Source organism: Saccopteryx leptura, chromosome 5 (assembly GCF_036850995.1).
Source record: "Saccopteryx leptura isolate mSacLep1 chromosome 5, mSacLep1_pri_phased_curated, whole genome shotgun sequence".
In the NCBI taxonomy this organism is placed as follows: domain Eukaryota; kingdom Metazoa; phylum Chordata; class Mammalia; order Chiroptera; family Emballonuridae; genus Saccopteryx; species Saccopteryx leptura.
In genome coordinates this window covers 70,291,835-70,310,028 of record NC_089507.1, presented here as the reverse complement: position 1 = coordinate 70,310,028, position 18,194 = coordinate 70,291,835, and the positions used below count along the sequence as shown (strand labels likewise).

General features: G+C 43.1%; 2 protein-coding genes across 3 annotated transcripts in view; both read right to left on the bottom strand.

The window, feature by feature from the left end:
* The window catches only part of HERC6 (HECT and RLD domain containing E3 ubiquitin protein ligase family member 6), an 89,870-nt gene extending 73,823 nt beyond the window's left edge, over positions 1–16,047 (bottom strand). For both annotated transcript variants that reach the window (XM_066385436.1, XM_066385437.1), the window contains exons 1-3: positions 15,734–16,047; positions 4,218–4,377; positions 2,265–2,341 (exon numbers count right to left, since the gene is read on the bottom strand). In XM_066385436.1, the coding sequence (XP_066241533.1) occupies positions 2,265–2,341; positions 4,218–4,377; positions 15,734–15,926 (430 nt within the window). In that variant the 5' untranslated portion in view covers positions 15,927–16,047. The remainder of the gene's footprint in view (positions 1–2,264; positions 2,342–4,217; positions 4,378–15,733) is intronic.
* The window catches only part of HERC3 (HECT and RLD domain containing E3 ubiquitin protein ligase 3), an 809,237-nt gene that overhangs the window by 421,847 nt on the left and 369,196 nt on the right, over positions 1–18,194 (bottom strand). The gene's annotated exons all lie outside the window — the stretch shown is intronic.

The window sequence follows — 18,194 nt, the reverse complement described above, 5'->3', positions numbered from 1 at the left end:
TTCAGAAAAATATAAAAAAACAAAACAAAACAAAAAACCACAAAGAACTTCTAAATGCATTAATGTGAATTCCAATGCATTAAAAATCAACAGGTATCAATCATTTGCATTCAAAAAAGTACTTTTAAACTTGATGAATCCAAAGGTCCACATTTCTGAAATGAGGATATGAATAATACCTAGCTTCTGTGTTTTAGGTGATTTCATGAGACAATACATTTAAGCATTTAGCAGTAATGCTTTTATGCTGGCACATAAAAGGTGACCAAGAAATGTTGGCTGTTCATGAACCCTGTGGCACAATTGCAATTATGCATAAGAAACCACCTGAGGGACACATAAACGTTATACGTCTCTTGAAGGGGATTAGAATATGCCACTTTGGGATGAGGACTACCTTGAGCTGAAGGCAATATAGAATTAAGAGATGCAGGAAGAGTTCTCTGCCATCCTTTTATCTGCCCAAAAGTAAGGCCTAAATTTCCTTTTGTGAAGGTGTCCTCTCCTGTTCCAATAATGGAAGAGGGACTCATCACGAGAGATGGAGAGTGAGCATTGACATGAGGGTGCATAAACAAGCCTTACTAAAATAACCCTTATCTTCCATTAGTTTCCCCCACATATTTCTAAGTCACTTTCCCACAATTTATCTCTCTTACCCCAAACCTCTTCTCCTTTGTTAAAATGATATATCAGCCCCAGAATCTAACTACAGCTAGTGCTTGACTTACGACCACGATTGGTTCCAACAGATCTGTCATAACACGATTTGGTCGTAAGTTGAGTAGGCTATATGTACAGTACTGTGAAATGATGTTATAAAAATCTTTAAGTCATATTTTATCATAATTTTCTTTCATTGTTGTTATATATCATAATTTTCTTTGTTCATTTTATGCCATTTGTATCATCTCTACACCATTTTGTTTCTTATTTTTACTTTCGTCAGGTTTAAGTAAAACACTGCATTACCAGTACAACTGGTTTAATATTTGAAAAACATACAAAATTACAAAGTACAGATGCATACAAAAATACAAAATACAGGTGCATACAAAAATACAAAACACAGGTGTAAAAAATACCATAGGAAACATTTTCCCAATTGCAAAACATATCAAAATATATAAACATGTACGAAACATTTTATTGGCCAGCACTGTTGTATGCCCAGCTGGGCAACACTTGCGCTGCCAGAGGCGGAGCAGTCGTGGCTAGCGATTGTGGTCGTAAAGTCGAATGGTCGTAAGTTGCATAGGTCATAAGTCGATCAGTACCTGTAGTGGAGTTTCACTTTTTTTCTGTGAAGTCCCACACGCAAAAGTATCAATAAAAAATATATGCCTTTTCTCCTAGTAATCTATCTTTTCTTACATTTGTCGACCCCCAGGTGCTAACCCTCAAAGGGTAAAGGAAAAGTTTTTCTTTGGCACTCTCCTTTGAGAAATTTAGCCTGAGAATGGACAAAGGACTGAGGATGTTGGTAGAAAAAACATAGTGTTGATTCTGACATCTTAGCTTTTCTTTCTTTGATCTAAGTAAAAAAGATAAATAGGTCTTTGTCTATCTGAGTTTGCCAGTGTAGATAGACAAGCCACTCAGCATAAATGGTAAAGTGCTAGAAATAAAACCACTGCTGAGTTCTGAGACAGTCAGTCAATCAAGTCATGTAAACAGAGATGGCTCTTTATGGCAGAGAAATAGGCACTACTTAGAGTATAATAAGAACAAAGAAAATTGAAAAAAAAAACCACCACATCTTATGAAATCTGGAGAGTTAAGAGATGCAGAAAGAGTTCTAAATGGCCTGACCAGGCAGTGGCGCAGTGGATAGAGCGTCGGACTGGGATGCGGAAGGACCCAGGTTCGAGACCCCGAGGTCACCAGCTTGAGCGTGGGCTCATCTGGTTTGAGCAAAGCTCACCAGCTTGGACCCAAGGTCGCTGGCTCAAGCAAGGGGTTACTCGGTCTGCTGAAGGCCCACGGTCAAGGCGCATATGAGAGAGAAATCAATGAATAGCTAAGGTGACGTAATGCGCAACAAAAACTAATGATTGATGCTTTTCATCTCTCCGTTCCTGTCTATCCCTCTCTCTGACTCTCTCTCTGTCTCTGTAAAAAAAAAAAAAAGACGTCTAAATGCATTAAAATGAATTCCAGTTCATTAAAAATCAATAAGTATCAATCATTTCTATTCAAAAAATTACTTTTCAATGACACTTAGGAGATTCAATAAGCCTTTTTAAATTTTTTTAATTTTTTACCTTTTGACAATGCCAGGGAATGGTAGTGTCCACAGGAAACTTGTATTATTTTTATACCAGTCAGAGCTTTTATCTTCCTATAATAAAAATGATACATTAAAAATAATTTAAAAATCTATTAATCCATCATTAGAGTAGATCACCAAGTTAACTACAGATATTTAAAACATCCTAGGTAATACATTTGGTCTAGGAAAACAATTTTATATTTTTGTATTTCTGTAGTGAACTGGTTTTTTTTAATAAATAAATTTTTATTAATGTTAATGGGGTGTATAGTGAACTGTTTTTAACATGATATCAACATACAAAGGTACAGGCAGAATCCAAAACAGTATATAATGCAAAAGTAATTTTTACTGGACTTTCAATGCATTATTTAATGTTCTAACTTTTATTCTATAATTATTGGCCTAAATAAGTTTATTCATATACATATAGCACAGGGCTTTAGAATTTATAGAACACTGTCACTTACATCAGCTAATTTAAGCCCTGTGAGATAAATAAACCATTGGGTAGAACTGCCGTTTTTGTGGATCAAAACATAACTATCAGCAATTTTATATGATTGAACCTAGCAGAACTCAAAAAGGTCAATAGGTTTCAAGTTATAGAACTAGACTCACACCTGTGTCTTTCAAGTTCAATAATCATTTCCCTAAGCCACAGATTTCTCACATGATTTAATAACCACAGAGGATAACAAGATAACAAGGTATTAAAAAACATGCCTTTGAACATTGCCAAGGCATGTAATTCATAAATACAAAATTCAGACTGCTTGTCACACCATTTGTCCAAGAAATTGTTTCTGAGGACAAGATTTTTTCCTCATTTTTACTAAGTAAAATATTAGGATCCAATGGCTTATAACAAAAAGGTTATGTTGGCATAGAAACTTTTCCCTTTTCATTTTGGGAGCAGTGATTGGGGACCTGCAATTAATTGACAATACACAGTTTAACAGGAGAAAAGACATGATTTGTTTATATATACATGTGAAGCTCCCAGATATAGAAACTTTGTGAAACAGCTTGAGTAAAGGTTTGTATCTATCAACATAGCAAAAGCAGAAATGGTGGTGGTGATGGTGCGGAAAGGGGGGTTAGAAATTCAATGGGAGAATATGGAAGGTTCTATTGGGTTTTTTGATGCTGATTGGGCAGTCTGTCTTCATAGCAACTGAATTCACAGGAAACTCTGTCAGGTGGGTTAATGGGAGCTGAATTTTAGAAGTGCTGCTTTAATTAGATAGGAAAATTCAGTTAAGATTGCTTTCTGCATCTTCAGTAGCTCAAATGATTCTACTTTAAAATAATCTCCATGCTGCCTGACCAGGTGGTGGCGCAGTGGATAGAGCATCGGACTGGGATGCGGAAGACCCAGGTTCGAGACCCCGAGGTCACCAGTTTGAGCGTGGGCTCATTGGCTTGAGCAAAAAAGCTCACCAGCTTGGACCCAAGGTCACTGGCTCAAACAAGGGGTTACTCAGTCTGCTGAAGGCCCACAGTCAAGGCACATATGAGAAAGCAATCAATGAACAACTAAGGTGTTGCAACAAAAAATTGATAATTGATGCTCTCATCTCTCTCTCCGTTCCTGTCTGTCTGTCCCTATCTATCCCTCTCTCTGTCTCTGTAAAAAAAAATAATAATAATAATCTCTATGCTAAAAACAGTATAAAGTTATTTCCAGTAGATTAGATGAGATTAGATTTAAGATGAAATTAGATCGAAGGGTGACAAGTTCTCATTTCACAGTTCCCTTCTTCTTCATAAGATTCTAAATAATATTGGTGTTAAAAGATTTTTCCTGTCTCCATCCCTCTTTATACTGCAATGGGTTGAGGTTAGAGACTGTCATAGTCATCTTTGTAGTCTTACATCTTGCATAGTACCTGGCACGTGGAAGTCAAAAATATTGAATGAATAAATGAATTGAAATACTTACTTAGGTGTAAAAACTATTTCCTTAAACTCTCCAATCCCCAGCTGTCCGTCAGAGCCAGCTCCCCATGCAAAGACCCTTCCTTTGTTACAGACAACCAGGGAGTGCTCCTTCCCACAGCTCACAACACCAACATGTAGAGTTTCCAATGCCTTAATTGGTTCTTTGGGAACAAAAGGAAAACAAAACAAAAATTCCAGATTACTAATTTAATGACAAGTTTCAGACAGTACTTTCGTTCAAAAAGAAGGATCATTTAGATTGCTTGTTTCTTTCAATGGGCTTTTAAATCAAGGTCTAAAATCCATGCTACAGGTGTGAAGGGGATAGTTTATTGTGTGTGATACCATCTTTATGGGAATATAGCTGGTACTCAAAAGGGTGGGGATGGCAGGGGAGGCAAACCTGTAAGAACCATGGTACTTGAGCTAATGTTTTTTCTATGTCGGTGGTAGCAAACCCCAGCAAAATAAAGGGAGCCGGAGAGAAGATGGGATTGCCTCCACTCTACTCCTCTAGATTCCCAGTCCTGAACAGTGAGACCAGTCAATTCCTTGCTCAGGAGGAAACAAGCAGGGAGCCTGTCTCATGAATGTGAGAAAAAGAAACACAGATCTTCTCACAATGAAGAGTGCAGTAACATGTCTCTAAATGGGCCAAATATGCCCACGAATGAAAACTTGATCACATTTTCCTACAAGCCAATGTAGACCATCTTCCTAAGTGTGTCTGGGAAGCTCTAGAGAACACCTCCTTGTTGATGTGCAGCACAGCGGGTGGCCGGCTTCGGAGCCCACTCAGAGGCCTCCCTGACTGCTGATATGTTTGTTCCTCCATGGTTTGATAGCAACAGAGTAGGCAGACAGTCTAACTGCCACCCTGGAGGGCCAAATTGCATTATGACTTAATTTAAGAACAATCATCTTGAAAAACCAACTTTCGTCCAAATGAAGAGTAGTCTATCCCTGGCCGGTTGGCTCAGTGGTAGAGCGTCGGCCTGGTGTGCAGGAGTCCCAGGTTCGATTCCTGGCCAGGGCACACAGGAGAAGTGCCCATCTGCTTCTCCACCCCTCCCCCTCTCCTTCCTCTCTGTCTCTCTCTTCCCCTCCCGCAGCCAAGGCTCCACTGGAGCAAAGTTGGTCCAGGCGCTGAGGATGGCTCTATGGCCTCTGCTTCAGCTGCTAGAATGGCTCTGGTTGCAAGAGAGTAACTCCCCAGATAGGAAGAGCATCGCCCCCTGGTGGGCATGTGGAGTGGATCCCGGTCGGGTGCATGCGGGAGTCTGTCTGACTGCCTCCCCGTTTCCAACTTCAGAAAAATACAAATAAATAAACAAATAAATAAATGAAGAGTAGTCTATAACCAAGGATCACAGAAGAAGCTACACTGAGACTGGTAGGAAGGGCAGAGATGTGGAAAGGGATGCCCCACTTCCAGGAGCGAGCAGCAGCTGAGGGTCTGGAGCAGGGGTCGGGAACCTTTTTGGCTGAGAGAGCCATGAACGCTACATATTTTAAAACATAATTCTATGAGAGCCATACAACAACCCGTGTACGTTAGGCATTATCCAATAAAAATCTGGTGTTGCCCTGGAGGACAGCTGTGATTGGCTCCAGCCACCCACAACCATGAACATGAGTGGTAGGAAATGAGTGGATTGTAATACATGAGAATGTTTTTATATTTTTAACGTTACTATTTTTTTTAATTAAAGATTTGTCTGCGAGCCAGAAACAGCCATCTAAAGAGCCACATCTGGCTCGCGAGCCATAGGTTCCTGACCCCTGGTCTGGAGGGACTCTCACTGCGGGGAGGGTTGCCCTGAGAAGTGTGGATCCTCAGCCCCAGGCTGGTGCCCCAGCCTAGAACCCCAAAGCCTAGAATAGGTACCCACACAGCATTTGGTGGTAAAAAGAGTTGAGGTTTCTGTCTGCAAGCAAGAGACAGGAGCTCTTTTAAGAGGGAGAAGCAGGCTCCCTCTTAAAGGGCCAGTGCAGAAAGTCTCATTCACAGCCACTTACCTGGAGCTCCAGCAGAGGGAGAACTGAGAGGACTAGAGTTGTGTGAGGAGAGTGAAACTGGGTGGCCCAGAGAGAGACACTGTGGGGGACAGCCACTGGAACCCCTGTGCTGAGTGATTCTCCAATACTGCAATCGCCTAACTTTCTTGGGTAGAGTACTCCCCTCCATGCGGCATCAGCCTGGGGGAAGCAACTGCTCCACTCTCGGGAACCCTTCCTGCCCACCCCATGGAGACTGGGCTGTTCTGAGAAGCCAGGAAGCAAGGGGCATGTGTGACTCAGTTTCCTGGTACTGAGGCCAGAACTTTAGAGCCACCCCATCCCCACATGCTCCCCAGTCTATGAGTGGTGCTTCTGTCTCACAGGAGACTCAGTAGAAACTGTCCAGACTGTGGGCAGACTACATCTCTGGGTGTCAGAGACCACAATCACCAGACTCCTGGTGGCTACACCTTACTGAGGTCTGTGAAAAGTCAGGTCAGACAGACACTTGAAGCCAAGGAGTGTGAGCCACACCCACCACCCTTCCTAATCCCTGAATTGCCCCAGGCTCTAGACTCTACTAGAGTTTCTATTTCAGTGGCCTAGCCCAACAAGCAACCAGCAGACAGAAGCTGCAGGAGGCATGGTCTCAGGGCACTTTGGCCTTCTTTGGACCTTCCTCAAGGCCCAGTGTGGATAAAAGCCAGCCTAGGTGTGTGGCTTGGTATTTGCAGGTGCATCTGGGCCCAGCAGAGGCAGTCACAAACTCTGGATTGCTTGCAGCTCTAAAAAGGTTGCTGAGGGCCAGTCATGGGCAGTGTCCCCCACTGGTCTGTGCCAGGTACCCTCCAGGGAGCCTATTACTGGGTCCAGTTGAAGAGCTTAGCCACTCTCCGGGGGGGGGGGAGGACACAGTCAGCCCCAGTGGAGAACTCTCTTAGTCTTCCTCCCTCAGACCAGGGGCTCACCAGCTGGAAGAACTTCTGCAGAGGGGACTGTTGGCCCCAACCAATCTCAAGCTGCTGCTCACTTCACTAGGAAGAAATAGAATTGGAGTATCCAGCAGTATCTGAGGGATCAGGCTCTGGAGTAGGGACCACTTTCCCTGTAATGAGCTCATGAACAAGAGACCCCTAAAGTAGGGGGTCCCATTAATATTGTATTCCCAACCTCAGCTTCCCTAACCCACTAAGATTGCAATCTGTAGAGGGGTCGGTGGGGTGAGGCCAGTCTGAGCCCACACTACAGTCTTTCTACAGAAGACGCTGTGGGAAAACCATGCAGCTGCAAGAAAAGGTGCAGCTGCTAGAAAGTGGAGGCAAATCTTCTGGAGCTTGGGGCTTTTAAGGAGTTGCTGTCATCTCTAAGCAAGAGGAAGCTAATCCTTACACACATTTTGGCCCCTCCCACACTACCCAGGCACAAGAAATGCAGACACAAATAATGAACAGAGCAGTATCTTCAGATAGGTAGCCGACGGCAGGTCAGACAATGACTTATGCGAACCAAAGGAGACCCAGAACCAATACGACCAATAGTGGGTGGCAGACAGTTTTGGTGCTCAGCTAGCTACAAAAGTAGTATGTCCAAAGGAGGAGTCCAGCAGGTTCCAGATACTGTGGAGAGAATAAATATGCTCAACAGGACAGACATTGCACAGTGTGTAATACATATGGTCAAGGTTGACCCTTAGAGGCAGCCAGCCTATAAGGATAACAGCACCCACAAAAGGACTAACTGCATTCATACTCATATACAATAGGAGGGTAAATACCACCCTCAAGAAGCATTCTTAGAGCAAGAAACTCAAGTGGCTTAGAGCTCAGTATCACTGACCCCATCTTCCTAATAAAGACACCACAACAAATTTCAAAGTCAGAGCAGAGCTACCTAAAACACAAAGTGGGCAAAGAAATATGACCCAAATGAATCAACAAGAGAAATCCCCAGAAAGAGAACTAAATGAAATGGAAGTAACCAAACTACCAGATGCAGAGTTTAAAATAATGATTTTTAGGATGCTCAAGGACCTTAAAGTAACAATTGATGATCACAATGATACTTAAACAAAGAGATAGCAAGCATCAAAAAGGACATTGAAATCATAGAAAAGAACCAGTCAGAAATGACATATACAATATCAGAAATGAAGACTGCACTAGAAGGAATCAATAGCAGGCTGGATGAAGCAGAGGATCAAATCAGCGATTTAGAGGACAAGATAAATGTAAGCATAGAAGCTGAGCAGCAAAAAGAAAAGAGGATCAAAAAGACTGAGGAGAGAGACAAGATGGCGCTGGAGTAGGCGGACGTACCAACATCTACCTCCCAGAACCAAAGTGGATTACAAACTAATTTTATGAACTATCATCTGGAAAAACCAACTTTGGACTAAACTAAGAGGACTCTTCAACCAAGGAACACTGAAGAAGCCACACCGAGACTGGTAGGAAAAGCGGAAACGCGGAGAGGGCTGCCCAGCTCCCCGGAGCGAACAGCAGCAGGGAGAGACTCGCGTGGCGAGAACTTAGTGTATCCCAAGGTTCTCTTTACCATGCCACAGTCACAGAGCTCCAGGGAAAAGCAACCTGGTCTCATCTCTCCAGGCAGAGGGGAACAGAAGCTCTATATCCACACATGCTGCAAATGGCTTTTCCAGTCTACCTGAATCATTACCAGCTAGAAGCAACGGTCATTGGGACTTGGACATGAGCTGCAAAGTATAGAATGGTGACAACAATTCCAGTGCCATGAGGACTTTTCCTGGATGTGGACTTTTCCTGGACTCCTGCTCCCTGTGACAGCTCCTAACAGACTGAACTGTGGTTGGGTGCATTTTTCAGGAATTTGGCATAGTGTTGGGGCCAACTTGGACTTGGTGAACATGTTAAGGACACTACTCTTTTATGGATTCTTGCAGTATTGGCCAAGAGTTTGCTTAAAGGCTTTTAATCCCTGTAAAAAAAAATAGAAGACTGGATAAAGAAGATGGGGCACATATACACCATGGTATACTATTCAGCTAGAAGAAATGATGACATCGGATCACTTACAGCAGAATGGTGGAATCTTGATAACATTATGCGGAGTGAAATAAGTGAATCAGAAAAACACAAGAACTGCAGGATTCCATACATTGGTGGGACATGAAAACGAGACTAAGAGACATGGACAGGAGTGGGGTGGTTATGGGGGGTGGGGGGAGGGGAGGAGGGAGAGGGGGAGGGGGAGGAGTACAAAGAAAACTGGATCTAGGGTGACAGAGGACAATCTCTCTTTGGGTGATGGGTATGCAACAGAACTAAATGACAAGATAACCTGGAAATGTTTTCTTTGAATATATGTACCCTGATTTATTGATGTCACCCCATTAAAATAAAAATTTATTAAAAAAAAAAAAGACTGAGGAAACTCTAAGAGAGTAAAAGTCACACAAATTCAAGAAGCACAGAGTCCCATTAAAGATGAACCCAAAGAGGCCTACGCCAAGACACATTATAATTAAAATGCCAAAGTTAAAAGACAAAGAAAAAATACTGAAAGCTGCAAGAGAAAAGCAGCTAATTACCTACAGAGGAGCCCCCATAAGGATGACATCTGACTTCTCAACAGAAACACTTGATGCCAGAAGGGATTGGCAAGAAATATTCAAAGTGATACAAAACAAGAACCTACAATCATGACTACTTTATCCAGAAAGGCTATCATTTAAAATTGAAGGAGAAATAAAAAGCTTCCCAGACAAAAAAAAAAAGACTCAAGGAATTCATTACAACCAAATCTGCACTGCAAGAAATGGTAAGGGGCCTGCTGTAAAAAGAGCAAAGGAAAAAAGAAATCAAGAAAAAGAGGATTATAGATTTAAAGAACAAAATGGCAATAAATAAGTATATATCAATAATAACCTTAAATGTAAATGGATTAAATGCTCTAGCAAAAGACATAGGGTAACTGTATGGGTAAGAGAACAAGACTCATATATATCCTGTCTATAAGAGACCCACCTCACCTGACCTGTGGTGGTGCAGTTGATAAAGCGTCAACCTGAAAAACGGAGGTTGCCAGTTTGAAACCTTGGGCTTGCCCAGTCAAGGCACATACCACAAGCAACCAATGAATAGCTAAGAGTGAAGCAATAACTTCGTGTTCCCCCCCCCCAGCTCCTCTCTATGTAAAATCAATAAATAAAATATTTTTTTAAAAGACCCACCTCAGAACAAAAGATACACATACAAATAGAAATGAAAAGAAAGCTGGTGTAGCAATACTTATATGACAAAATAGCCTTTAGAACAAAGGCTATATATAAGGGACAAGGAAGGTCAGCACATAATGATAAAGGGAGCAATCTAATGGAAGATATCACCATTGTAAGTATTTATGCACTTAATATAGGGGCACCTAAATAAATAAAGCAGATTCTTTGTGAGTGTGTGTGTGTGTGTGTGTGTGTGTGTGTGTGTGTGACAGAGACAGAGAGAGATAGAGAGAGGGACAGATGGGGACAGACATACAGGAAGGGAGAGAGATGAGAAGCATTAATTCTTTCTTGCAGCACCTTAGTTGTTCATTGATTGCTTTCTCATATGTGCCTTGACTGGGGGGCTTCAGCAAACCGAGTTACCCTTTGCTCAAGCCAGTGACCTTGGGCTCAAGCTGATAAACCTTGCTCAAACCGGTGATCTCGGGGTTTTGAACCTGGGTCCTCCGCATCCTAGTCCAATGCCCTATCCACTGTGCCTCTGTCTGGTCAGGCTAAAGTAGACTTTGATGGACATAAAGCTAGAGATCAACAGCAATATTATAATAGCAGAGGATTTTAATACCCCAGTAACATCAGTGGATAGATTCTTCAGAGAGAAAATTAACAAAGAAACAGCAGCCTTAAATGACACACTAGATCAAGTGGAATTAATTGATATCCTCAGAACCTTTCACCCAAAAGCAGAAGAATATATAGAATTTCTAAAACTCGACTCCAGGAAGGTAAACAATCCAATTAAAAAATGGGCAAAGGTACCAAATAAACACTTCTCCAAAGAGGACATACAGATGGCCAATAGGCATATGAAAAAATGTTCAACATCACTAATCATTAGAGAAATGCAAATTAAAACCACAATGAGATACCACCTCACACATGTCAGAATGGCGCTCATTAACAAATCAACACACAAGTGCTGGCAAGGGTGTGGAGAAAAGGGAACCCTCCTGCACTACTGGTGGGAATGCAGTCTTGGGCAGTCACTGGAAAACAATATGGTGTTTCTTCAAAAAATTAAAATGGGGCCCTGGCCGGTTGGCTCAGCGGTAGAGCGTTGGCCTGGCGTGCAGGGGACCCGGGTTCGATTCCTGGCCAGGGCACATAGGAGAAGCGCCCATCTGCTTCTCCACCCCCCCCTCCTTCCTCTCTGTCTCTCTCTTCCCCTCCTGTAGCCAAGGCTCCATTGGAGCAAAGATGGCCTGGGCGCTGGGGATGGCTCCTTGGCCTCTGCCCCAGGCGCTTCCTCTCTGTCTCTCTCTTCCCCTCCCGCAGCCAAGGCTCCATTGGAGCAAAGATGGCCCGGGCACTGGGGATGGCTCCTTGGCCTCTGCCCCAGAGTGGCTCTGGTCGCGGCAGAGCCACGCCCCGGAGGGGCAGAGCATCGCCCCCTGGTGGGCAGAGCTTCGCCCCTGGTGGGCGTGCCGGGTGGATCCCGGTCAGGCGCATGCGGGAGTCTGTCTGACTGTCTCTCCCCGTTTCCAGCTTCAGAAAAAAAAAAAAAAAAAAAAAAAAATTAAAATGGAACTGCCTCTTGACCCAGCCATCCCACTGTTAGGAATATATCCTAAGAATCACAAACACTGATTCAAAAGAAGATATGCACTCCCATGTTTATTGCAGCATTGTTTATAATAGACAAGATCTGGAAACAGCCCATGTGTCCATCAGTGGACAAGTGGATAAAATAGTTGTGGTACAAAAACATAATGAAATACTACATGGCCATGAAAAAGAAAAATCTTATCTTTTGTGATGGTATGAATGGACCTGGAGATTATTATGCTAAGTGAAATAAGCCAGGCAGAGAAAGAAAAATATCATATGATCATTTATACGTAGAATCTAATGAATACAGTGAACTGAGGAACGGAATAGAGGCAGAGGCAGGGTCACAGGGAGCAGAGGGACAGCTGTCAGAGGGAAGGGGGATGAAGGGACAGGAGTAGAGAAGGTGAAGGGATTAGTGAAATTATATATACATAACATGTAGATACAGATAACAGGACAGCAAATCCTAGAGGGAAGGGGGGGAGGAAGTTAAGGGGAGAAGGGCAAAGGGAGTATAATGGGGGGGTGAGGGTGTTATATTGAGTGGGACACTTGAATCCATGTTTACACAATAAATTTTAAAAATTTAATAAAAAAAGGAAATAAAAAAATGTCTCTGAATTACAAAAGTTTGGAGTTAAAATACATCATTATCAGTAAAGTTTTTGTTAACCCAAGTTTTCTTTTTAAAAATCTTTGTGATCTTATTCTTTTCAATGATTTACTTTCAAACTGTACAATTAAAAAAAATGTCCAGCCTGACCTGTGGTGGCACAGTGGATAAAGCGTCAACCTGGAAAAGCTGAGGTTGCCGGTTCAAAACCCTGGGCTTGCCTGGTCAAGGCACATATGGGAGTTGATGCTTCCTGCTCCTCCCCCCCTCCCCTCTCTATAATGAATAAATAAAATCTAAAAAAAAAAAAAAAAAAAATGTCCAAAGATTCATACACTCACAGACGTAGAAACTAGTACCACCTTTCTGAAGAACACTTTGGCATTAAGTATCACGTTGTCTCTGATTTCGACCTGAAGGGGATCAGGATGTTCCACTCAAATATATGCTGTGTTGGCATAAAGATTATTTTGACGAGTTATCGCCCCTACCCATCCACCTAAAATCAGGGCATAAATTTTCCTTGCGAAGTTTCTCTCCCTCTGCCACACCAGCAAGAGTGACTCACTAGAGCTGGCACTGAGATGAGTCTGTATAAACTAGCCTTACTGAAATAACCTTTGTCTTCAGTTAGTGTCCTCCATATATTTCCAAGTTACTTCCCCACAGCTGATCATCCCTCAAAGCCCAGACCACCTAGTTTTGCTATTTTTGTTAAAACTGCATATAATCCTCTGGATCTAAGAAGCTCTTGGGTTTAACTTCTTTTCTGTGAACTCTTGTGCACCAAAAATATTAATAAAATTGTATGCTTTTTCTCTTGTGAATCTGTCTTTGTTTTGGTTCGCAGGGCCTACCGACTTGAACCTAGCAGGCGTCCCCAAACTGCGGCCCCCTGAGGCCATTTATCCAGCCCCCACTGCACTTCTGGAAGGGGCACCTCTTTCATTGGTGTTCAGTGAGAGGACCACTGTATTTGGCAGCCCTCCAATGGTCTGAGGGACAGTGAACTGGCCCCCTGTGTAAAAAGTTTGGAGACCCCTGAGGGTAAAAGGAACAGTTTTCTCCTCCAAACAAAACTCTTGGAATTTATTCTGAGTAAGTAATCAAAAGTTTCGTCAAATGTTTACCTACAGTAATGTCAATCATAGTAATATTTACTATGCCCTTAATGAAAATGAATTTCCACAAAAGGAGAATTAACTTGTACTCTCAGAACCTAGAATTTTATGCAACAATTTAAAATGTATTTTCTTTTTTTTAATGTTTACTTTATTGATTTTTAGAGAGAGGAAGGGAGAGAACAGGAGAAAGACAGGAAAATCTGTTCCCGTATGTGCCCTGACTGGGGATTGAACCAGCAACATCTGTGCTTCAGGAGGATGCTTTAACCAACCGATCTATCCAGCCAGGGCTAAAATGTATTTTTCAAAAAAACATAATAAAAAGGCGGTAAGTTTGCCTGACCAGGCGGTGGCGCAGTGGATAAAGCGTCGGACTGAGATGCGGAGCACCCAGGTTCGAGACTCCAAGGTCGCCAGCTTGAGCGCGGGCTCATCTGGCTTGAGCAAAAAGCAACCAGCTTGGACCCAAGGTTGCTGGCTCCAGCAAGGGGTTACTCAGTCTGCTGAAGGCTCACGGTCAAGGTACATATGAGAAAGCAATCTGAACAACTAAGGTGTCCCAATGAAAAACTGATAATTGATGCTTCTCATCTTTCTGTTCCTGTCTGTCCCTATCTATTCCTCTCTGTGACTCTCTCTGTCCCTGTTAAGAAAAAGGGGGGGGGGGCAGTAAGTTCATGATATTATGTTTGGTGAAAATAGAATTCATATCAGTAAAAGATTATATGTATACAAAACTGTAGAATGACACGATTTTATAAAGATTAAATATATAATACCCCCCAAAAGCAAAAAAGTAATGCATCAAAATAGTAGGAGTTGTCTTTGAATGTTCGAATTATAGGTGATTTCTTCCCCTGTGTTTCTACAATACAGGGGCTCGACATATGACATTCAATACAGGGTTACAACAGTCTCGACATATGACATTCGGAGTTTACCATGCTCGTTCTTGTACAAACTTTAAAAAATTGAGATATGAGTGTTTCAGCTATTATGGATGCCTTGCAATGCTATAGGCAGATTTTGGAAGAGAAGTCATCATCCTTTCAGACTAGCCTGGAACAATTCTTTAGGCCTGCAACAGGTCCTGTACCCTCATCAGCTGCTTGTCAAGATGAAACACCTGTAGTACAGGTAGAATCATCTCCAGTGTCTCCTGCATGTTCCTTAGGCAATCCTGATTCCCCTGACCCAGTGTCTCCAGCACCTCCTACAGGTTCTCCTGCCTCTCCAGCTTCCTCCTCCCAATAGGTCACTCTCTCCCACCTTGCAATACTCCTTCCACTGCCAACCAACCACAGGAATAAAGATAAGGAATTTTTTTTACACTCATTTTTTGTCACTTTTTCTGTTACTACAATACAGTGTACATACAATACAGTATATTTATTTCCTTTTCCTTTTTCTGTTGCTTAGTTGTTTTTATGTTCTAGATTATGATTTTACAACTGTGTTAGGATAGGTTAGTGACAGGCTAGGGTGTGTTTCGACTTACACCAAAATTCAGGTTAAGTCACTGTCATAGTAATGGAATGCTGTTCTAACCTCAAGACCCCCTATAATTAGTAATGGTAAAAATGCTATTATATATTTTTTCAATTAAAAAAACAACAACACACCCTAGGTATTTCTGAGGGCATGTCAGGTATCCAACCCACAAGCTACATTTAGAAGGTCCGTGTAGGCACGGACCCATCTCAAAAGGCAAGTGGGAGGGGCCACATCACTCTTCATGGGAAAATGGTCCAGCTTAGTTCCTCTCACAGTTTCTCTTTCGGTTTTTCTGAAGAGAAACAGGAAACCGAAACTAACCCTGGGCACCTCGGGAAAGCAAAACTGATGGAGCCGTGCAGGGGCAGCGGGCAATAGCCGCGGCCCCTGCGGCCCCACAGCAGGACCCCAGGTTCCCAGCGCCCTCGCCTGCCTGGCGCCACTGCCGCCCCGCACCGGGTCCCCGCGCTCACCTGGCCGGTCGCCGCGCGGCTCGCCCCTCCGGCCCAGCTGACCCCGGCTGTTGTCCCCGCACGAGTGGATGGTGCCGTCGCTCAGCAGCAGCAGCGCGTGGCGCTCCCCGCAGGCTGCCTGGAGCAGCTCGCGGCCGCCGGCTAGGTCCCGGCGCTGCAGCCTCCCGAGGCCCGCGCCCCAGCAGAAGTGCATCCCGCTTGGCACCCAGCCGCCTGCCCAGGTCTGCCTGCTGCCTCCACCTGCTCCTAAGAAAGCTAGTAGTGGGAAGTTGGCTGGGTCACCCCGCCCTGCGGTAGACCACGCCTCAAGGAGGGCTGCTCTGGCACCGATTCTCATCCCAACTTACAGGAATGCCGATGTCAAGCCTCTTGGAGAATGGCTTACCGCAATCAAACCGGAGCGCCGAGTAGTGAGGAGCATCCTAGCCAACCCCCTTAGAGCTGTGTGACTTGGGGCAAGTGACCTAACGATTATGTGCCTCTCTTACCATGTCTATGAAATAGGGACAGTAATACAGCAAATCTAATATGTTAGCACTATGTAATAGCTAATTCGTAATGTGTTAGAATAATTCCTGAAGTGTCTAATGCTGTTGTATCGGAACAGGGAGAAACACACGTTGTGTCACACAATGAAGTCACCAAATTAAGGAGTCTTTATTTTAAAGCTGACCACCGCATGGAGACTTAAGTCATTTAAATCATGCAGCCCTGAACAGTTTCAGGTTGCTATTAATGACAAAATTATACACTGATTGGGGAATGGGGAGGATGCCTAGCAGTAAAACAAAGCAGTGAAACAAGCTTTTTTACAAAGTTTATCTATAAGATTAATTCAGGGAGAAACATTCTGGGAACAACTGCCACAGCCTGGGAAACTAGCCTCAAGGCCAGGGGTAGTGAGTCTTTTAGAAAAAATAAGTTCTGTTGAAAGTCTCTTTGTTTTAGAGAAAGTAAATACTGCTGCTTCATTTCAATGGAAGCATCAAAGTGCTAATCATCTTCTAGACTGTTTTTGGCACTGGATATTCAAAATCCTCATAGTGCGTACATTCTCTAAAGCCAGTAACCACAGCCACCATCACAGCTGCCTGGCCAGTGCAGGTTCGCATTGGATTCGGACAGTCGGTAAAGAAACAACATAAAGAAACAACAGAGCCAAGAACTGGTGGGCCATTACCTTTAATCCTAGCTTGCACTCGGCTGGCAAGGAAAAACACACCCTGGGCTCCAAAACCCACTCATTCAGAGCTCACAAAGCTACTGACTTATCCAAGTTTCCTTGAATCAAAGATTTCTAGCTCACTAGCCTTATTCACCTCTGTTCCCCATCTCCTTCTCTCTGCACACACTGGCTTCTCCTTCAGCACTCCACCATCTTGGCTACTTCTCCTGGCCTCCTCCACGTGGCCTCTCTCTGCTCTCCCCTCTAATGCTAATCTCAGGAATCGAGAGAGAGGAAGCTCCCAGTCTGCCCCCATTTTATAGTGTAGAAATCAAAACCTTTAATCCAATATACAAACAAGGAAGTCTCTGATACAAAGTCACTTATCTGAGGCATAATGGGATTCCTCATGAGAGTTCACCACCCCACATCATGCAATCAGTCAAGGGTGTGGGGAAAAGCTTAGTCTTAAAAGTAAGCCTTAGGCTATAACGACTCAGCCTGCTTACAGCCTGTCCCCCCACCCAATGCAAACTATAAGCAAACAAACATATATATCATATTCACAAACTTATTTGACCAACAATTCTCCTATTTATAAACAGATAAATAAATACTTAGCATAAGGTCAAGTGGCAACATGAAGAAAAACAGAACAGTAAAAGTATTGAGGGCGAGGGCAAAAGGAGCTATTATTTTTTGATAAGATATCAAGGAAGATAGGAAAGGACATTAGAGCAAAGGAGGGAACTTAGAAATGAGGAAATGACTCATGCTCATATCTAAAGGCAGAGGTTGTAAGAGGGAGCAATTGAAAGGTTTTGAACAGAGAAGTGACATGATCTGACTTTAGTTTTAAAAGACTCATTCTGGCAGCTGTATAAAAGATAATAGAGCAAACATGGAAGCAGAAAAGCCAGTTAGGAGAGGCTGCTGTAGGAGTCCAGGTCACAAGGGTGATGCTGGCACTAAGGTGATGTCCTTGAGGGGAGAAGAGAAGAAATGATCCCATTCAAGATGTTTTGTAAGTTAGAGTCCACAGATTTGCTAATGGCTTGGAAATGTGAGGAAAGAAGGAAAAGAATTAGGATTTCTGCAAGGTTGGCTTGAGCAACTGGGTGAATGGTGGTACCTTTTACTGAGAGGAGGAACCTTGAGAGAGGTGCCAGTTTGGAGCTGGTGGATCAGGAGTAGAGTCTGGTAATAACAGAAATGCTTGGTATAAAAGAAGACAATAAGGTAAGCTGGTTAAGAGGTGTGGAGAAGAGTCATCCCATTGGTAGTCCTCAGTATAGA